The sequence below is a fragment of the Ornithodoros turicata genome, chromosome 2, assembly GCF_037126465.1.
Source record: "Ornithodoros turicata isolate Travis chromosome 2, ASM3712646v1, whole genome shotgun sequence".
Taxonomy (NCBI): domain Eukaryota; kingdom Metazoa; phylum Arthropoda; class Arachnida; order Ixodida; family Argasidae; genus Ornithodoros; species Ornithodoros turicata.
The window spans coordinates 15,180,121-15,202,574 of record NC_088202.1 but is presented as its reverse complement, the minus strand read 5'-3'; the positions used below and the strand labels follow the sequence as shown (position 1 = coordinate 15,202,574).

General features: G+C 45.6%; 1 protein-coding gene and 1 long non-coding RNA gene across 5 annotated transcripts in view; one reads left to right on the top strand and one right to left on the bottom strand.

Annotated features, from left to right (window-relative positions):
- LOC135385222 (limbic system-associated membrane protein-like) overlaps positions 1 to 20,561 on the top strand; it is a 191,357-nt gene extending 170,796 nt beyond the window's left edge. For 3 of the 4 annotated variants that reach the window (XM_064614419.1, XM_064614418.1, XM_064614420.1), the window contains 6 exons: positions 390 to 540; positions 2,543 to 2,818; positions 6,059 to 6,183; positions 12,390 to 12,576; positions 13,384 to 13,455; positions 16,906 to 20,561. In XM_064614419.1, the coding sequence (XP_064470489.1) occupies positions 390 to 540; positions 2,543 to 2,818; positions 6,059 to 6,183; positions 12,390 to 12,576; positions 13,384 to 13,455; positions 16,906 to 17,018 (924 nt within the window). In that variant the 3' untranslated portion in view covers positions 17,019 to 20,561. The remainder of the gene's footprint in view (positions 1 to 389; positions 541 to 2,542; positions 2,819 to 6,058; positions 6,184 to 12,389; positions 12,577 to 13,383; positions 13,456 to 16,905) is intronic. The other variant, XM_064614421.1, reaches the window with a different exon arrangement.
- On the bottom strand, positions 7,609 to 9,438 carry LOC135383142 (uncharacterized). The gene is made up of 3 exons (XR_010419688.1): positions 9,239 to 9,438; positions 8,343 to 8,653; positions 7,609 to 8,040 (listed from the first exon to the last, which is right to left on the bottom strand). It is a non-coding gene; the product is annotated as an uncharacterized LOC135383142 (long non-coding RNA).
- Positions 20,562 to 22,454: the final 1,893 nt, after the last annotated feature.

The window sequence follows — 22,454 nt, the reverse complement described above, 5'->3', positions numbered from 1 at the left end:
TAATTTATTATGTTATTAACCCTTTTTGTTTGCCTGATAGAGATGTATGCCGGATGACCCAAGCTGCCGGACAGAAACGAACGTGATTTTTGGTGTTATCCGTCTTTTTGTTAAGTTTAATTCCCGGAAATAGATACCCCAACTGTCTGTAGATACCCTCGCGATGCAGTTTTAGCAGGGGTTAGATTCACCAGCACAGAAACAACTTGTGAGCATAGTGAAGGTAAAGGCGAGGAAATGCCTCTTTATGTTACAACTCTCTGAACTCGGCCTTCGATGTCTTATGCAGCAAAGGTCGGAAGACCCAATGAGTTACCGCACTGTGGTAGGTGCACGCGTACTAACGACTCTCTTGTTTGCTTTCCTAATGCGAGTGTGTGTTTTCGCAGAACGACTCATCGTTGGACCTGAGCAGCCTCATAAAAGGCGATACGATTGAGATTTTGGCGGCGGAACGCAAACACGCGGGAACGTATGAGTGTACGGCGTCGAACGGCATCGGGAAACCTCAGGTGGCACGCATCTTGGTCAAAGTGATTGGTAAGCTACGTTTTCTGTCTCTATCATCAAAACAAACATTTCATTCATTACCCAAGCACAACTCATTCACAGCTTGTGACATCAGGTTTTGTGTCAGCTCATTCATCAGTGCCCAACCCTCATGCACATTACTCTCACGCGTTTTTTTTTTTTTTTAGCTCTTTCGTTCTTCTTCTGTTTCGATTTTCATTTCTCATTTTATTTTCTGATAATTTGCGCGTGGAATAGCAAGCCGACACTGCGTTTGGATTACCTTTCCCACTTTTTTCTCCCTTTTTATTTTTCTCCCTTTTTATTTTTCTCCTAATAAATATATCACCCAAACACAGCTACATAGACACCTTTCCTGATATACGGCGATTATCGGGACAACAAGCACACGACATCTGGAACAGCAAGCCGTTAAAAGCTTGTGCCTCACCAGTTTTACTACGTCACTTACAAACCCATATTTTCCCTCTGTTGCCGTCATCATCATCATCATCATCATCATCATCATCATCATCATCATCTCAGCAAACTTGAGTACCCTTGTCATTGCCCATCGTTGTTTTCTTATTGACAGAAGTCTGTGATGAAATGAATACGCGGCATGCAGTTGGTAAAATTACTATACTTCGTGGCAGGTCAGCTCCTACAGGACAGCTCTGCCCACAACGCTAACGGCTGTGAGTGACTTAGGCGGGCGCTCGACGCCTCCGAGTCGCAACTTAGTGCGTCCACATGCTTCGAAATGTTGCTTTTACGCATGTTGCTTTTACGGTAGTCATGTTGCGCAAAACATTCGCCAGAGACGGCGTACATAGATCACATTTGCATACTTTCGAAGCATGCGCATAAGATATTCGTGTTTACAGAAAATGTGAACCTGCTTCCCCGTTTGCTTGGCGTCCGCTATCGTCGTATGAAATGCCCAGTCCCCCGGGTGAGAAATAGGGAGAGCGAACTCCGACATGGCGCCCCGTTGAGAAAGCGTCGGCATTAGTTTCACAAATATTTTGTGGCCACAGCGCGGCGCTAGCGTTCCCTGTTAGACTAGCTCCTCCGATCTTACGCCATGGTAATGCATTTTTTTTTCTTATTTCCGCTTACGCGCTCGGTACGCATACTAAAAATATTTTGATAAGTAAACATGATGTTTGTGCGTCAGGGAAAGTTCACTTTTCTCGACTTCTTTCGAAACTTTTTTCTTTCGTCCAGAAAAGAAATGGTTTCTTGTGGCAATACTCTTGGACCTGCATGTAATTGCTTCCAAGGTCTCAGAAACTGCCTCTCATAGCCATGGCTTCCGAAGTGAGGGATGACAACGCCCCTACTGGACTGTTATGCCTTCATTCACTTAGTAGCGCTGTAGGATAGAGGACAGACGGACTAAGAAACAGGACAGACGGGGACATTCTGACGCCGACTGTCCTTGTCTGTCATTGATATTAGTCTGTATTTTCCTGCTGCGTTGCTCAATCACTGGTTACCTTCCTGATCACCGGGATTTCCACGCTTCGCGATGGTATTAATCATGACAGAGAAAGAAGGCTGAATACAATATTTAAAAAACAAAGCAGCCAGCTACAAAAACAGTCATTCATTTCTGGGTGCTCCAAGTGCATCTTTGCTTAACAAGCTCCACATTGGCGCGCTATAGCGTAAAGCATTAAAGTGTAAAATATTGCATTGCCACAGCGGGATCTCTGGAGAGGTAGGCTCCGAGGGAACGCGAGCTCCACGTCGCGGCCGCAATAGATTTGTGGAATTAGGGCCGTCGTTTGCGAGCCGAGTTCGGTCTCTCCTTACTTCTCCTCCGTGCCCAGTACGCACTCTCAATGTGCGAACTACATTCTCCGCTCGCTTAGGTATACCACTGTGATCAACAAGTGTTGAGTGAACGAATCTCTTGAGCGTCTGCCAGCATTTTACTCTTTTTTCTATTGGATTCAGTATTGCTTCCCGTCAAGTTACTTCATAGTTTTTGTGTGTGTGTTTTTTTTTGTTTTTTTTTGACTAGGCAAGCCCACAGTGAAGGCGTCAATTCGCTGGGCCGAAGACGCTGATGGCTTGACGGCAGATCTCGTGTGCATCACACACAGCGACGTCCAGGCGACGACCCGTTGGGTGCGCGGTGATGGCACCTGGCTGTTGGAGACTGGCGATGTGACCCTGCACACTGTGGGCAACCAGTACACTGCAAAGTTCAGAAAAGTCAGTGAGCGCTATTACGACAACTACACGTGCGAGTCCACGAACAGCTTTGGCATCACGAAGGACACCGTACAGCTGTCTGGTAAGTTAGTTCTGTAAAAGGGCAGCAAAGTGATATGCTCCGAACATGATGCTAAACTACTCGTCTGAGGCTAGAACGCACAAACTAACAAAGACAACACGAGCTTAGCGCACATTACCGGCAATCAAGAGGTACGGTTTCCGCCGCTGTCTCTTGATTTTTTTCGACAATAGCCATAGCTCTAGCACCTTCGATTTTCGAGATATTACGATATACGATTTCAGAGTATCGAACAACAGCAATAACAACAATAGATGATGACGATGAGATGGAGTGTTTCACCGCGGTGGTGCGGTACCCTACCCCATTGCCTGAGTATCCAGGTGACCATGCGTCATTATACCTCACTGTATTATAATCGAAACATGTATAATGATGAGCGATGAGAACATCGAACCGCTGTAACTGACGTAATCAGTAATATTTCTTTCTCCAAAATATTGCGGCAAGTACTGCAATAGCAAGTTTCAGCTGATCAGAAGCACTCCACCGAAAAGGTACGATGAAGAACATTGTCTAATCCAGTACCAGCAGTGTCACGCCAGTGAGTTGAAACAAGTGGCGTGATTCACTTGTCATCCTTTCGGAACCGTTTTTGCGAATAGCTCTCGGCATTCTAAAACTTCATGCTGTCTGTCGCTTTGACCGCAACGTCATCAGCCCTGATGGAGTCACGTAGTTTTATAGCACGCAGCACAGCACCCGTAGGAGCAGAGGAGCTGTCATTGGTTCTGGGCATTGGTTCTGGGAATCCCGGTGCCGGCTGTACTGTCTGTAGTTTTTCCTGGGGTTTTCCTCAGACGCTTTGAGACATATGTTCCACAGGGGGAGGCACAGTTCCCTTAGAAGTCGGCACAGGACGCACAATTCCCAGGGCGTCAGTCGTGACGTTGCCCACATCTATGAGGCCGACAACGGCGAGCCCTTTCACCATCACCACCACCACCACAACCACCACGATAAAGTTCAGTGAACGAGGTTGGCATGCAAGAGCAAATCAAGTTCACCAGCAACGCAATTACATAGGCTCGTGGTCGTCTGGCAACAGCGTGTGTTATGAGTGGGCGTTGAGGTCGGCGGTTCAGTGCAAAGAACGAATTTACTATTCTGCTTGAAACATGGGAAATCAGCGAAAATTATGCTATGCTGAAGCAAGTGTACGGGGATGATGCCGTGTCCTTGAAGTGCGTGTAGGAATGGTTTAAACGTTTTCGAGATGGCCGGAAGAGCGTCATTGACGCCCATCGGAGTAGGGGCCTGCATCTGGACGCAGTGCAGAAAAAACATCGAAAAGGTTAAGGGACTTATGGCCGTGGATAGTCGTTTAACAGTACGAATGATAGCAGAGCAACTCAACATCAAGCGTGACAGCGTTCACCTCATTGTAGCGACAGATTTGGGAACGACTGAAAATCTCCCTAAAAGACAACAAATTTGCCGACGTGTCCGACATTTAGCCCAGTGTGACGAGGGTGCTGAACACCATCCTAAAAGAGGACTTCGCCCGCAGCTTCCAGGACCTGTACAATCGTTCTGAACGGTACATTGCCATGGACGGAGACTAGCGCGAAGGGCCGTAACGGTACATTGCCATTGTCCTGAACTAGAGCACTGCACGGGCCTAATTTTCAGGCCCGTGCCCGGCTCAGGTCCGGCTGCTTCGGCCCGCACGCGGCCCGGGCTCGACGTCTTCTGTAGATTTCCAGCCCGGGCTCGGCCCGAGCCCGACTCCGCCGGCCCGGGCCCTGGACCCAGCCCGTTACCGACTGTTTCCATGCTCAGGCCCGGTCCCAGCCCGCCTCTGCTCCATGTGTTCTCGAGGCTCGGAGGCGTATTTTGATTTACTAAAGAGCACAAATGGTACTGTGGTTCTGTGATGTTACACGTAAGGTTTGTCTGCGCAGTGTGGTCACATGTTGCACATGCCGCAGGGTAGGAATAAGGATAATTTGGACGCAGCTAATTGGTGAAGAGTGGGGAGGTACGCTCTGTGTTTTACAGGCTGTGTTTCTCTGCCGGCAAGTCGCTGTGTGCTTGGTGCTTGCTTGCTTGGGAAGGCAGCGCGCAGTGGCGCGTGGGCGATATGTATGTACCTTGCAGATCAAGAGAGACTCATTTCCGCTCTATTGCGCATGCACCGCTATTATTCCCCCTTCCCGAACCGTCACGCGAACGAAATATGTCAGAGCACCGAACCTAACTGACCCTCGCGCCGGACTCTCACGCGAACGAAATGTGCCAGAACACCTAACCTAACTGACCCTCGTACAGGACTCTCACTGGAACGAAATATGCCCCAACACTTAACCTAACTGACCCTCGTGCCGGACTTGCTCAGCGGGCCCGCCACACCAAACGTCCCCAAATGTGTGTGAGTGCACGTGTGAAATCCAGACCCATTACACGAAATCACATACAAAAAAGTGATAGTTCTCAGTGAGAATATCAGTGAGAATAGAAAAAAGAGTGACATTAAAATTCAGCTGTCCAGCCTCGCCAAATATTTCCGCGTACATGCCCGACCATTGTTGGCGTTGTGAAGCCCGTACCCGGCCCGGGCCCGGTGGCTCAAACCCGAGCCCGGCCCAGGCCCCCATAAAAAACGCAAAGCCCGGCCCGCGCGCTTTGTTAACCTGCATTTGTGTTCTGTCCTAATTCACCGAACTTTATTGCCAAAGTTATTTGGCCAGCGTCTACCACAATGCTGATCAAGTGCACGGCAATTTGCTATTTTATCGACACCTTGTAGAAGTGCCGGTCCTGTAAACCGAGCCACATGCGCGCGACATACGTGAAGCCGTTACTTGATCGCACCGTGATCATGAAAAGATGCACACGATCTTAAAGGATACCAAAGCAGTTGGTGTGATACGTGATGTGTTCTATAGGAGAATACCTTTATGATATGTAATCTCATAAAATATATATTAACATTGAATCTGACACAGGACTAGAGCACCAAGGTGATAATTGGTGTGATAGGCGCGATAAGTAAGAGAACAACGCGTGCTTCTCTCATGCGACCAGAGTTCTCTTCGCAAGTGTGACATCTTTCCAACACCACGTCTGCAGCAGTGACGAACCGTCTTACAGCTGATTTCTAGCCATCTCACACCTGTATGCGTAGGACATGTAAATGCACAGATAGAGCTTGAGAATCACACAGCGTAGAGTGTGTAGAGAGTCGCACGTATATACTGTGACAAACGGCTGTCCATTTGATGAACGATTTTCTTGCAGCGGTGCCGTCCAGGCCAGAGGTGTCTGCTCTTGAGGCTCCAACAAGGAAGACTTATTCCATCACATTGACTACGGCAACTCCGTTTTCAGCAACCGAATTTATCGTCTACATTAGAAAGGCCGAAGTAAGTTACAGTGCTTAATATGTAGCGAACCTGTATATTGTTTTTCAAAGGAAAAGTTTACCTCCACAGTTAGTGAGGTCCGGTATGCTTTCGAGTGTATCCTGAGCCCTTACTCCACTTTCTTTTCGAGATTGGCATATCTCAGGAGACCGTTCTACAGATGTCAGCGGGCTGGGAAGAGCTGTAGGAAGAATACGCTCGCTCCCATGTCTTTCACAGTGGTCAGAGAAATAAGGCAGAATAGACGACTGGCTGATGTGGCCTAAAGCAGGCAGCCGTAGCCTCAGGTCGTCCTACGGTCAATGAAGCACATACGCACACAGTGTTATTCATTAATTTAGATTAACGGCTACCTTATATTTAGATATACTTGATATTAGAGATACAGATATATATATATATCTTGGATTTACTTTATATCTTTGAAAATCGAAGGTCTGAGGATGAAGCGCGATATTTGTTTTTTCGTGAAGTTTATGTAAAAATACGCGAGTACGTACGTTACGGTGGTGTATCCTGCTATATTATCCCATACGTCAGTACCTGATTTGAGGTTTTTTATGGACCATCTAAATTTACATTTCCGCATGGGACGGCAGTATGTTGCGTAGTAGATGGTTTCTTTTAGCGTAGTAGATGGTTACACTCCTCAGAAGGAGGACAAGGTTTTAGCGACGCACCCTCGTACTCGGGCCTGTAGGTAGGGTGTCTAAAACCTATTGGTGGTAAAAGTACTGTTCCGTCCACGTTTTTCTCCAGAATGCACACTTCGGTTGTTCAATCAATATAAGACGTTTCCTGTCGGGAAAGACTCTTGTAGCAAGCTGGTTTTACAGTACTGAAGAATGAGAGGTGGCTTCCGTAGCGGTTTGGAATAATGTGAAGAAAAATAGATAAAATCAGCCGTCAACTGCAACTGTAACGTCGCCTTTACCGTGGTGTCCTAACTGGATTACCTAGTTTCTGTACTAGAAGAACGGACCAACACAGAGCGTGCATGTCCTTATGTGTACGCGTAAAACGATCACTAGAGAGGCGAATGGCCTTGATCAAATAAAGGCGTCTAAAACAGAACAGAGAACACTTCCAACAGCCGCTCTGATAGCCGCGAATAGAACGGAATAAGCGTTGCTCAGCGTAGACTCGTTATGCGCGCTACGGAAGGGAGCGATCCAAATTTGGTCTCGTTTCCTCGAAGGCATTAGACGTCAAGAAGACAAACATCACACTCCTGCCGGTGTGTACACTATTTATATTGCCTGCGGCTAACTTTGGGAACAAGTGAGCCCCACATTAGACAGAAGTCTTAGCAAAGATCAGGAATACTGGTTGGCGGTGTTCCCCATTCTTTTTACATTTTATTTATTTATTTATCTATTTATTTATTCATTTACTTATTTATTTACAATACTCTCAGAGCCATGATGCAAACATGATGTCATTCTTACAGTTGATCATCAATTAACAGTAATATGCGTTGTGTGCATGACGCCGAGAGCAGCGGCATTAGTCGCGTAAGGTTCCAACGCGTAAGAGACCATTCCACCAACACGAGGCGAACCTGGGCAAGCAAACAAATCGTTGCCACTGCCAATGCGAAATTGAACTGCGTACAAACTCTTGCTTCTCATTCTTTTTTAACGTGTTGCTCACGCGCATCTGTACAACACTCTAGAACTGCGTTGATTGATTGATTGGTTGACTGATGGATTGAAAAATTAAAAAATATGGAGATATGAGACCCGACGAAGTGGAGATCAGACTACTGCAGAACACGTGAATAGAAAAAGTGGAAAAACCAACCCTAAGATGACCAAGTGGCATAAGAACGAGCGGGGTCCAACCAATGAATGAGTCCTGTAAATTAGGTAATACGAGTAGATGACATACACAAGTAATCACTTCTCAGTTCTTCATATATGCGTACTAAATAATTTTGAGCACTTCTCAAAAGTGAACGGCGGCGACCTTCTACGTTCGCCGAGGAAAACAGTGGGTGCCTGCCACGGATTGGCGCACATGTGTCACGCGATATTGAAGTACTTCGTAACGCATTTGAGACAGGTTTCCAATTACTCTTTGACCTGTTTTGAATAATAAAAGCAACACATGAGTGCTTCGGTTTGAACCGTTGTAACCTCTGAGAAATGTCTGCTGACTTTTCTCTCATTCCGCGTCTCCGTGTCGTCTGCTCCTCGGCCATTACCCACGGTATCGCCGTGTGTAGAGTGACCAGAAGATGAAAGGTGTGAAAGTCGCTTGGTATCGCGGCTGTACGCAAAACCTCACATCTAGGTGATTTCTCCGGATGTCTGTTTTGCGTTCGAGTATTCCGGAATGCACCTTCGACGTCGAAGCGCGCGTCGCAGCTGGCCACGACCTGCCGGATGGCTAGCCTAGTTGAAGCACAACACGGCATAGACGCAGCCGAGCTGGTGGATGAACTCCATACTGGAGGTGCCTGAATAACCTGCAGAAGACAAAAGACACAACACGAGTGGTGTGAAAGATGGAAGTCACGTAGAAATTAAGAAGCACACAATCATAGTGTAGTTAAAAGACCAATGTCCCTACAAAGCTGCAATCGGTAAAGGGTCAGCGAAGTGTCGGTAGCGAGACCCGAACCCATACCTCTCTGATTTCTGGTCAAGTGTATTACCAATTTCATCATTCTGCCATCGCAAACACACAAACTTGCCAGGGCCTTGTTCAGAAGACGCGCACAGCCATTGACTCAGCACATCTCACCGAAAATCAGAGGATTGTGGCCTTGTAGTTTCATTGCCGGCTACCCCTTGCCTCTCTAGTTGTTGACTCTTGCCTGCTGCTTTACTTGATACCACAAATTGCACCAACTTCGTTTGTTACGTATACCCCTTGACTTTGCCTAACGACCACATGTGACCGTTACAACGCGACGCGCACTGTTCTCTGATCTAATCCGTGCATTCCACTTAAGGTTCAAACATAATCTCAAAATACCCGCTTCAAAGACACCTCAATCAACCAGACAACCAGACAACCAGACAAGACAAAATACACAGACAACACTTACCAAACAGCACGCTGCAGCAAGACGCTCGCACAAGTTACTCGATCCGATGGGCACGGCGCATCTGTTGCTTGCGTACGTTCGAGATCCGGAACCATAATCCTTGCAGTGCATACTAACCTCAGATGGTCAAATGACCTGTAGTTCACCAAACGACCTCCCCAAAGAACACGATAACTACCACAACTAACTCAAACCGCCATAGCTGGAGAACACAGAGTAAACAGCACACTGTTGCCAGACCTGTCGTAGCGAAACATTAGAAATTTGATGGCCACTACACCTTTTCCCACACCAATTCTCGAAATTACACCCACAATAACAACAACAACAGCACATCACAGACATCGCCGCTCGTGTGCAAGAAAAGAGGCGAGATCCCAGCACTCGGCTGCCTCAAAATAGTCGATCCTAGAAGTTCGAGGCATTCGGCGTATTCTCACACAGTCCTGGGGGTTCCTGTGCTAGTTCTAAGAGGTTTCTACGACACGAGGCTTTCAACAAAAGCGCGATGTACTTCAAGAAGACTACTTGCTCGTGCTCACGTTTTATTTTTCATGCAGATTTAATATTCAATCAGTGCAATGGGAAGATCAAAATTGTTTCCTTCGTATGCGTCTTTTTTGGGAGGGAACTCAGGAGCCCCTGTAGGAACTCAACAGATCCTGTAGTCGCTTGAGCCTATATTTTTGGTTTGTGACATAAAATATATATGGCGTATCGGAAATGCATCTGAAAAAAAAAAAAAAATCACTGGAAAAATCACTTTTTTTGTAATGGCAGGTCATTAAGCTGTACAGATGGCTTGCTCTCTGTTCATTGAACTGAGACATATTCTTGGTCGTTTGCGATGATAAATTACGACTTATATGTTTAAATGCATACTACGCGCTTCACTGGCTTCCATGGAAAGTTTTGTGTGGTGCGTCTTTTCACGAATGTTTTCAAATACGGTGATCAGGACGTATATTAGTTCGCTCGCTAGCTACGATGGTTCGCAAGAGCTACCCCAAGCAGCACACAGTATTGGGCCCATATTGGCTGGTCATTGGCGATACGGGTCCAATATGGGGCCCGTTTCACCAAGATCTCCCCCGTATTGGCTAAAACCGGGCAATATGGACCCCATATTGCCCAGTTTGAGCCAATATTGGGAAAATTCCGGCAATATGGGCCCCATATTGACTGAAAATACAGAAAATGGTACGTACCCGTGTTGCACAAATGCCCAAGCAGCACGGTTAGACTGAACGTTGAAGCGTGTGAAATGCCCAATACGTCGTTACATGCGCAGATGATACAATTCAGCTGTGAATTCACAGTGAACAACGTGAACAATTCAGCATGAAAATTCAGCTGTCCAGTCTCATGAAGTGAAATATGTTCGCGTACATGCCCGACCATGTCTGGCGTTGTCAAACCCGTGCCCAGCCCGGTGGCTGAAGCCCGAGCCCGGCCCAGGCCCGCCTAAAAAACGCGAAGCCCGGCCCGTGGGAAAGCCCGAGCCCGGCCCAGGCCCGCCTAAAAAACGCGAAGCCCGGCCCGTGGGAAAGCCCGAGCCCGTGCAGTGATCTAGTTTGAGCCAATATTGGAGAAATCCTGGCAATATGGTCCCCATATTGCCCGTGTAAACCCTTTATTGACAGAAAATGCAGAAAATGGTATGTGCCCGTTGCACAAATGCCCAAGCAGCACGGCAAGATTGGACGTTGAAGCGTGTGAAATGCCGAATTCAATACGTCGTTGCATCCAACAGCTTCCCGCAGATGATGCACATTGTTCGAAACAATGTGCCAACACACGCGGCAATCCCATTCACTAGAACTCAACAACTCAACTTTCCACGTTCTGGAAGCAGCCGTCATTTTGTTTCGCGATGCCAATGCCAATCGGTCGAGCCGACGGAGAGCGAGCGCATCGTTTGAGAGAAATCACGCGTCGTACAACTAATGCGCATGGGTGACAGTCGGATCGGACGTTTCACGGGTAAAATGTCGCTGGTTCCTGTAATGACAACGGAATTGCGGCAGGTCAAGTAAAAAACACAGTGTTTGATAGGAAGGGATGGCTCTTCTGTAAAGTTAGGTGCTTTCAAGTTGCTGCAAGCAGTGTGAGCTGCTCTGGCGTATGTCCGTCGCCGTCATGAAAGTGTTTCGCTCTTGCTCCTTTGTACTCTCGGAGCGGGTTGGAAATTTTTGGTTCATGTAATATTGCGATCCCAATGAAGGCTTCCGAGGGATGTTTGGCATTGGCAGTTCCGTGGGACTGCTTGTGAACTTCAGCAAGACGGGCGTAGCACCCGTTCTTCGTTTTTGGGGCGATGCAGTGTTGTTGTTTTTTTCTTTTTTTTTTTGTAATTGTATGCAAATGTCTTCCTCATTTGTGTGCACGTGGACCAATGTGATCTGGAGGAATGAAAAAGCAAAAAGAAAGAAGTAGTGAAAGTATAAAGAAAGAAGAAAGTAAAGACAGAAGTAACCGGATAATGCTTTATTATTACACGGACTCCCCGTTGGCGTTATCACAGAAATATTGGCAATATTGGCGCAAAATGGGCTTGCCAATAAGGGCAGCCCATATTGGACCAATATTGACAATCTTGGCAGCCCGTATGGGTCCAATATTGGACCAATATTGGCGTGCTGCTTGGGACGATATGTTAGATTGCTGTGCTCTTCATATGCTGAGGAAGGCCTGTGAATATGCATGAAGGCCTATTGTTTGAATATCATTCATCAAGCTACCCTTATGGTGTACACAGGGCCGTGCGATCTGAATGGTTTCGAAAACTATACCCACAGAAGCTACTGCCGAAAGCACAGGAGGCTGCCACGTTGGCAGATCACATTCAGGCACATGAGAAGCTCAGAATAATTGGCCTGATGAAGATCAGGCCAACTATTAATTCTGTGTCAGCCTTCGTTGAGAAGGTATCGTGTAGTTTGGAGCGAATTGCTGCTTCTTATGTAGCGTCCAGACTTTTCAGGATATTTTCTGCCTGTTGACTCAATGTTATGTCTTCCTCAGAGTGAGAGTTTTCTAACTGTACATCATTTGTCTTTTTTGTAGTTTTTCTAGTTTTTTTTCTATTTCTCTGTGTGTGTGTGCCATGTATAACGCTTATAATTTACATTATTCTTAATCGGTTTTGCAGGACGAGCACGACCACGCAATGTGGAGGAACACGACGATTCCCATAAACAAGGAGACATCCATGGACTCGCTAGTCACTGTAAATCACGTGATCACCAATCTAGAACCTAGTACTAAGTACCACGCCTATGCTGTGGCCGTCAATGAACACGGCAAGAGTCATCCCTCGGACTTCACATTCAGCACAGGTAAAAGAAAAAAAAAAAAAAACCGTACGTTCACAGTGGTGCCTTTTTAGAAGGGCTTTCCTTAATCAGTGACACTTTTAAGTGGCACCGATCAGTTATCCGCTTTTCACGTTTCACGATAAATCTGTAGCTATATCCTAGAGTTTCATGTGATGTAATGCATGGATTTAAACGAAAAGACAAGAGCACTGGTAACCTGTAAAGTCGTATAAAATGCATGAGTACTTGAGTCGGGTGTCATCTCTTACCTTGAAATAAGCCGAACAGCACACGGAGGAAAGACACGATGGTCCAAGGTTGCTGTACCAGCCTGGAATCCTCGGAGTCGCATTCTCATTTCTTCTTATTTATGACAAAAAAGAATGCTTACGGCTTCAATAACACACAGAGATAAGGGGAAACAAGACAGCCACGAGGAGGTGCTGTAGATTTCAGCATCGACGCTTCAGGTCCAAGGTCCTTTGCAGGCTAAAAGAAATTGGGGAACAATTTTGACGTGCATGTTGCTATAAATCATAAAGGTTTGCGAGACCCGTAGATATTGTTGACACAGTCTCGTATAACCTTGAAGGTTATGGTTATAGACAAGCAAAAGTGTTCTCCTTCGCCTGGGTATTGTGTGTCGTGTTTAGAGTTGCTATAATCCATCATCCACGCCCATTCCCGCTGTAGCACTTCCACGACTTTGCATAATCGTAGTGTTCTGAGTCTATTCGTTCATCTACGTTCTTACATTCCAAGTTACACACTTTAAGTAGGCTTATATTCTGTTCGCATTTGCATGGTTTTTTGTTCTGCCCAATACAGCGCTCCCTACAGAGCCAATGCACAGCCCAGGCAACACAGAGGTCTCTGCAGGTCTTCAGCCTAATGACCCCGGTAGTGTACAAGCAGCAAACATTTTTATGGTCTTCGTTCTGTCTCTCGGCCTGCTGCATGTGTCATTGCCTGCATCAGTCTAAACATGTGCTGTCCCACGTCGCCATGTCACACGAGACAAAAATCCGGATACAACGAGGGGAATAAATGGAACGAAATAACGTGAATGTAGCTATTGCGCTATATTTCACAAGGATACCGACATCTTGCACTAGCTTGGTTGAACGCGTGAGAAGTAGAAGCAGGATCCTTAAAACGACCACCAAACTACCGTCATGGCATTTTATTGTGTCTTTCAAAATGGTGCTTTTGAAGTATAGCCTCGAATAATGGAACAGAATAAACATAAAACGCTTTACTGTAACTGCCTTACGTAGCTTCAGGAAGAACACACTTGGAAACCATTGAAAAACCGTCATTTCGAAAGTCTGTAATTTAGGGTCATGAAACTCTTGAATTCGAAACCGCCCTAAACAACCCTTAAATTTTAATCTCATCATGATTACTGTCAGTTAACAAAGAGTCAGTTTCCCAGACTGAAGTATCTTCCCAATCAGCTCCAAAAATTTACCATTGTGCGTAAATAATTTCACTTATGAGACGAAATATAGTCTGACGTTGCTCGTGGGTTTGACTATAGTGGGAGGTAACGGTCGAACTTCGCGGTACTGGCTGGTGATAGGCGTTTTTCTGAAAGTTGTCCGGGGCGAAACCCGTAGGAGACAGCTGGTGGATTATCCAGAAAACGCTTTTAAGTAAAGTAACTTGAAGGACTGTAACATGTATTTAGTTGGGCGCTCTACAAGACACTTCCTCAAAAACAAGTGTGCTAACGTCAACTACTTGTACAAGGCAGACTTTAGTTCAAGATACTCTTTTTCCTTGCTCTCAGCATCCATTGCAGGCTAGACCAAACTTTACAAACCCATCCCATTCATTGCAACGCGTGTACGCCATAGAAGCGGGCAACGAGAACAGCGATACATATACCTTCCTTTCTTCCACGTTTCAGTTTTTCTGTTTGCTGCTTGTTGTTTGTTGTCCGTTGCTAGTTTCTGAACGTTATTTTTGTTTAGAGTTAGCTTAACGACGAAAAGGCCAAATGGAAATGCATGATAGCTGCATTTCTGGAGGCCTTTTTCCTTAGCTGCTTTCTATGCTTACGTTAAGGGAATCTTTATCTAATCAACCTTGCATGTGCTGTGGTTTATTAAGCTGGGTTGATATTTCGTTGCTCTTTCATGTTGTTTGCCTTCCTTTGCTCTTACGTTTGATTTATCTAAGCTATTCCGTGACAAAAAATATCAAGCTCCAGAAAGCAATTTTGCTAAATTTCAATGGTAATACTTGTAATAGGGGACACTATGCCATCTGCTAATGTCAATAAATAAAGCGACAGATTGGCGGCGCAGGAAGACGATACGTCACTCTCCGCCGGTACTCTGCCGATTTTGACCATACCTTTTCCAGGATAGCAGTAAATTTTCAAAAAAATGTGGCACCAACACCCCGGGAACATATACCCTATAACCTGCCTGTGGCATAAGCAACGTGGAAAGCGTGCTGTAGAAACTGCAACTGTGCACTTTTAGATACAAGACATAGTAGCGAGTTCCTCCATATCCGAAGCACAAGTCCAAGAATGCATCCACTGCCTCACTGCTAATCAGAATAGAGATTCCGGTCACTACAATGCGCGATGATGCCAGAGTGCCCAGTCCGTGGTTTCATTTAGTGCATCTAGGGGTTCCTAACCATGCACTAAAGTCTCAGGACAAGAAACTATAGTATATTTATTGTGAGTCGCAGACGGCAACGTGCCCTATGCCCATGTTACACAGACACACTCAAGAAGTGCTGACATCGATGGCAGTTGAACCTCCCAACTGTCCTTCAGTCGAACGGTAGTTGCCTGTGATTACAAGGCTCTTTCCTTGTGTCGTTACCATTAACTTGTATACCGCGTAATGCTGACATGTCATTAGAAATTAGATCAATACAATTTAATTAGGCACCTGTTTTTCGTGTGTTTGCCTGCTTATAAGCAGCAGTTTTTTCGGGTGCCGTTCGCGCTTTGTGGCCAAATGCACGCGGATATGCCACATAAAAGCGAGGGCTGTCGATTACATGTGCCAATTGACAATCCATACGAAACTCTTGTTTGACGCATGATTGTTGGTCAACCCAGAGCTGTATATTAAAAGGGAGTCTAGCCATTGGGAGGAGTCACAAAAAGAGGCTCGACCTGTCAATCACAGTTTCGCTCCTCTGATTGGTTTGCTTTTTACCAAGGAGGTCGCCATAACACCATACTGCCACCCAAAATGGCGACGAAAACAAGCACAGTGAAGCGGGGATTTCGTGACAAAAAATTTTCACAGACTAACCTGATTTTACGCTGCAAATGTACATCCTAATATAAATTTCTCGGAAATCAGTTTCAACTTATGCTCATCCATCGATATCTAACTGAAAATAATACGTTTTGTCGCCGGTGTTAGGCCTAGTGAACACGGCGATCACGACGAAATCATAACAAAAACGGCGCTGTGCTGTACAATCTTATTTTTAACAGCTGGATTTCATGGATATAAACATTCTTGCCTCTTATATTCCAACTATTCATGTACATTTGTTTAAAAATCATACCGACAACAGAATGTGTCCCAGCAGGTGGTTCTGCCGGCAGCGGTACAACGACGGAAGCAGACGACAATTCCCGACGTGCCTTACGCTCCCTAGGTGGCGCTTATGAAATTTGCACCAACAATCCACTACTTTTGCAGATTGCGAGAGGTATCCATTTCAATCCCATCCAATCCACTTGCCACCCAAAATGGCGCTGCCCATGTTGGATAGGGGGCAAATAGTGAGGATAGGCTGATTGATAGCGCCCCATATTTCAAGACTTCATTGGTCGGAAAGCTGAAAAAGTGGGTGGAGCTTCAGGTATAGGCATGACCCATTAATGGCCAGACTCCCTTTTAATATACGGCTCTGGGTCAACCCAGTCTCGGCTGCCACCTTGCGAATTGATGGCAGAACTGAGGTTGACGCTCTCCGCTCTTCGTTCAAGTCAAAGTGACATTGAAATGTCGACGACAGCCGGGGCTGACGTGTAAAGGCTCCCATCTGTAGTTAGCGTCAACTGCTATTGGCTCGACGGCAGTGTAACATCCCCGCCTTACAGAGGTCAACTTCGGCAGGCGAACACAACATCACTATCGCAACCACAACAGGGGTATGAGCAACTTGTACCACGGCACAAAGTCACTGCCACCCAATTCGAACCCGTGACGTTTCGAGCTTTAAGTGGAACCTCCTGGAATCTGACTAACCAATACCTTCCCTCTGAATGCGTTGCATGGGGTCTAATTCTTGTTCGCCCGTGTTAGCTCAAAGCAAGTGTAAAGAGCAGTGTGTAATAATTCCCCCTCCTTCCTCTTTCAGATGCTTTGCAAGAGTCCTCAGACGGAAGCTACGCTTCCCCGCCTGCACGAGCACTCAGCTCTCAAGTAATGGGCTGCCTCACTGTGGTGCTGCTGTCATTTTTTTTCTGGTGAACACTTCGGCTGCTATGAGTCGCATTGTGTTTCTTCGGCCGATCAAAGACATCTGATTGCGGCTGACTGTGAATTAAGTGACGTTCATTAGAAAGACATTTTCGTTTGTTTGGAGTACCCAAAGGCTCCATTCAACACACACACACACACACACACACTGCAATTCTGAACAAGCAGGGGCGCGCATGGCCTGAAACTCGATGAGGTGGTACCACGTAGATATTACAATGTCATTTAATGACGCCTAATAATTTAACAGTGCATGGAGCTGGTTAACTGAGCTGCTGAAAACAGCTAGGTGAACAAGTGCAGGCTAGTTTCGTTTGACCCTGAAACATAATGACCAGGAACATTGGATTTTGCGTATTCGCCAGGTCGAACGAAAGCGAAGCAGTGTAATTGTACAGTGCTGGACAAAGGCTTATGGAGCACGGGTACGTTGTCATTTTCTCCCTCACACTATTGACGGAAGGTAGTGGAAAGCCAATCGGATGGGTGGACAGTTTAATGTCTATTGAGGCTCCAATGATCACCTTAACAGGATGGGAGCAATATGGGGACTCTAGACCGTGGACTTTTGTGCAGCATTGTACATGTTCCCTCCACACTGAAGAATTGCTATGTTAATGGGTTATGACGTGCAAACAATGTACTTCTCCCTGAATCAACGAATGGACTACCGGTGTACAGCGGCTGAAACGAGAATGGTAACCTCAAACTCGGCAAGATAGCCACTCTTCAGAACTACAGATACAGCAATGAAATGAATGTAACCAATTTGTTCCTGTAACGAATTTGCGTTCAGACGTACTATATAGGGTGTGCAAGTTAACGTGCACCGGGGTGAGCTCCGACTTGAAGGTCGCAGACAACGGATGTAGTAGTAGTTCTCTACGCTTGAGACCTCTGAAATCGAGGCGCGCGCGTAGATGCGCTCGCTTCGTGTCATGCGGTGCACTTTTGGATTTCGCGCGCATTCTTTCTTACCCGGAAAAAACTCGACACATTGCGTACGCAATTCATATCTCGACCAGGAGACGAATAATTAAAAAGCTAGCTAATTAATGAAACCACCATAAAAAAAAAACACACACAAGCCATTAGAGCACACGACTCCTCAGAGTATTCTGCAGTTTCCATTCGCTTAAGACGCACTGTGTTTTTTTAGACGCCGGTGAACGTTAGCTTGAACACCTTGTATAGATGGTTGATTTGCATGTACTGAAGTGGTCGCCCCGAGTAGACATAGCCAGGCATGCCCCTGCTTCCAGTTTGAAACAAACACTTTTTTTTTTTCCTAGGCGCGGAAAGTTTGCAGCAGAAGATGTGTTCCTGATTGATGTTCCATATTTTCATATTTCAAAGACTATAACATTTCTGCTTTCGGTTGCATTAGATTTGAAAATTGAGTTGGACATGTGTACATGCTTCCGCTTCCTCCTTGAGGCTCAGATATTTTCGTCATGAATTTCTTTTCTGCCATAAGATCCCGTATGTGTATGCTGCATAATTGTTTGTGCCACTTCAATTGTGTTTGCAGGTTTCCAGGAAAATGTGTTATTTGCTCAAGACGAGCAGGGAATTTCTACACCAAGTATACTGTCGCAGGATAACCAGAAATAACAAATGGATAACGTCTCGCACTATTTACTACGTTCCTTTTAACTCTGTCTTCTTCGTTCTTGTCAACACAAAATAAATTATTAGGGTTAGCAATACTAAATATCAAGCAGTGATGGGGTCTTCTGAAGCAGTTTCGACAGCTCCATTCGGAGGGCATTTCTCTTGTAATAAGCTAACCTAAGCTCTTACGTTCTGTAATTTTGACTCGCACTAGATGAAGAACAAGGAAAAAGCTCTTGACTGCCACTATATGCTCGCAACACTTTTTCCTCACGTTTAGTGGTGGGATGTTTTCCCCTTTTGTTCCATGCGCTTTGATGAACATCAAGGGGTTCCACTTAACGCTATCTTAACCGCAGAAAGAATTACCAAGTGATAATATATATCAGCAGGTTACTCGAAAATCAATTCTTATCTGGCAGTCGTAACAGCACGTTGCTTTACTGGCAGCAGCAATCCTTCTTTTTTACTTCTTGATCATATGACACAAGAGTGAAATATCGTGAGGATGCTTTTAGGTAGGCTTGAGTAACGCATTTAAAGCGACGAGCAATTACTCTGCACCATCTGGAGTGTTTTTTGAGAGCTGAAATAGAAGAGAAATAAAGAAATAATATATCAGTGATTGATACACGTAACAGTATTCCAACACTTAACAGTATGCCAACGTGCTCTTCTTTAAGTCTCACTACGCTTTTCGACTACATTTAAAAATGCTGCAGAGATGCGTAGAATATCGCACAAGGCCGAAACGCTGTGTATTTTCACAAGTGCCACACACTGCGTCTTCGCGATTCCAACCCAGTTTGTTACCTCTTAGGGTCGCCTTTTCTGTATTATGCGAAAATAACTTGTTTGCGTGTCGAAGTTATTAAGACCGGCAGAAGAAAGACAATAGAGATAAACTGACGCAGCCGTGTGAAGGAAAAAAAAAAAAGAAACATTTGTGTCCGAAACCATGCGGTGTATAGATCAAATTATGCCGTTGCACGATGTCGAGCCGATGTCGTTTTTCGTGTGGGTTGATAGCTCCTTACTTCCGTGTTGTTTTAAATATTGACCATTATTTTCTGTGGCAGGTCGCTTTTTAAAATGCAACACAGGCCCAGAGCGCTATTTCATGAACTAAATACATTCGTCTCATCGTTGTTAACCAAAGACCTAAACGAATAATTCATGAAACTTGTTTTCGTTGTAACGCACGAGCGTGTGTGTTTCACTATAGGTCACTCGCATAACGGTAGACGACTGCAATATATTCTGTGTGCAAGTAGATGCTGGAAGGTTGTTCCCGGGAGTCTAGAATTTATTTTCTTTATCCGTTATTTGTCTGTGGAGCTACAGTACGCTTTGTGACTTACAAGTCATAAGTTGTCTTCACTTTATTTTGTAACTCTTTTGGCAGATAGGCCATCCACCCACACGGCTATCAATGCATGCAATAGATATTGGATAGGTCACTTCCTTCCGACATCACACACACACACATTGTGTCCACTGTTATGAACTGCCACTAGGTGTAGCTGGTGTGATCAAATCATGTTTCCTGATTAAGTGACGCACCCCAGCGTGAACTCTCATAGTCTTCATGAGAAAATTATGTGCCGCAATGTAACATAGTTTAACATAAGAGCATCATATACTTAACATCATTTTTGACCGCGGTTATGTATAGAGAATTGAATGGCTTGTTCGTACAGATGAATCAATATTTCGTATATTTGTGTAAATGCTTCCATGTATCGCTTTGTAAAGTTTGCGTCGGAATGAGTGAAGCATGTTGTCCTTTCTTTGCCATCATCGGGAAATATTACGGCAGTGTCTAGTAACGTTAGCATTTGTGTATTTATTTTGATATTTGTTTTCTGATACGATTACATTAAAATAAATTAGCGACCAGAAAAAGAGCAACTATGCATTCTCATGTGCCTGCTGTCCCTGGAAAGAAATTACGCTTTTCACTGATTTTTCACACCAGCCGAGACTGCTCATCCTCTGCTTCTGTCACCCCAACAGAAGATGTGTCGCACGGATGCCGTCTCTCACACCGCACATCATCAACGTCGGCTGAGCTATATGATACCCTGTGTTTCTGCGAGAGATATCGTATCGTACTCCGCGGGTCTGGGTAGTTTACACAGGCTCAAAGGCTGCTGTACAATATGTATATCCATTAAGGGGATTCGTGGATCTCTCGCCTCAATAGTCAGACATCATCCACCAAGATGAGCTCAAGTGCAGCACCTATGTGATAAAGATTCCCGTACACATGAGAGAACTGATGTTCTGAGGCTGGAACAACATAGAAGGGACAATCACATACAAGGCCTCAAGTTGCCTAAGAAATTAACGATGAAAAAGATGATTAGCCAGCTGTAGAACTCGAATCCACATCTTCTGGATTACCGGTCCATGGCTCTACCAATTGAGCTAAGCTAACACACCTTCTCAGCGACTTCCAGGGTGCATCATCTGAAGGGACAAACCAGTCACTCTCTCTCACACATCCTCCTTTCACTCTTACATTTTTGCACACTCATACACACATTCATACGACAGGGATCGACGCAAGCGGCAAATGTTGAACATGAGAGAACTGATGTTCTGAGGCTGGAACAATATAGAAGGGAACTCTTCCACAAGTTTTACTATAGTAACATTGTTCCCAGGTATACACTCTTTTGTTCTCCTCATCACATATCCAGTTACAGGACCATCCTGAGAAGGTACTTGTTCCCCTTTGCCGCACTAATTATCTTGCTAAATCCTTTATTCCTAAGACAGCTAAGAACTCGAACCACCTGCCTGCTCCTTTTGTGGCCCTCAGAGACCCAACAACGACAATATATGCTGACGATGAGATGGGGACACAAGAGGGTTCAATGATAAACTTACCACTGTACTAAGCACATGATTATATGTTACACGCTGAAAAATTAAGTTCACTGAATAGCGCGCTCATAGCCAACAAGCTCGAATGATTTCGTTGTCTGCCCTGATTTGTTGAAAACGGGAGGCGTACACCTTTTTTGTGACAATTATGAACAGCATAAATGTCACAAAGAGGGCGTACACCACCAGTCTTCAACGAATCAGGGCAGATAACGATATCATTCGAGGTGATGGTTGGCTAGGAGCATGCTATGCGGTGAAGTTCATTTTTAAGAGTGTGTGTATATACCACTCCCCTCTGTAAATACCCCGACCTGAGAGTAAAGAAAGGAAGGAAGCATCGGTTGCTGTAAGCTCAGCCTATGGTCCAAATGTGGCGTCGTTGCGAACATTGAGTCCACACATGTCCTCGTAGAATGTGAGCTCTACGAAACGGAGAGGCGGCTACTCAGTGCTCACTTGAGCAGGCAGACATGTGGCTCACAAAAGGGACGGGAGCTCCAAGGAAGCGTGTTTATTCGGCCAGGGCCGATGAGCCAACTACTGATCCCAGCCGAACTGATTTTGCACGGAACATACAAGCTCGCGTAGCGCGCCGCGATGTCGATGACCAAGGTCGGGCGCCACATAGCCCCTCAGTAGAGACAGCGGAGGGCTGTCCGACAAAGTGACGTGTTTGGATTTCGGTGAGAGTGAGGTAGGTGGAAACCGTAGGTCCGTAGTTACAGGAGGCGACGATGGGGTTCTCGATGAACGCGGGCTTCAACCTGTCCACGCTGACAATATCTTCCTTGCCGTTGATGGAGATGCGAAAATTCTTGCCAGCGCGGCCGTTGGCGGGATGAGGGCCCGTATAGGTCTGGGTGAGCGACTTCTTCACGGCGTCCGTCCGGAGGAAAACGTGGGAAGGGGACGCTAGCT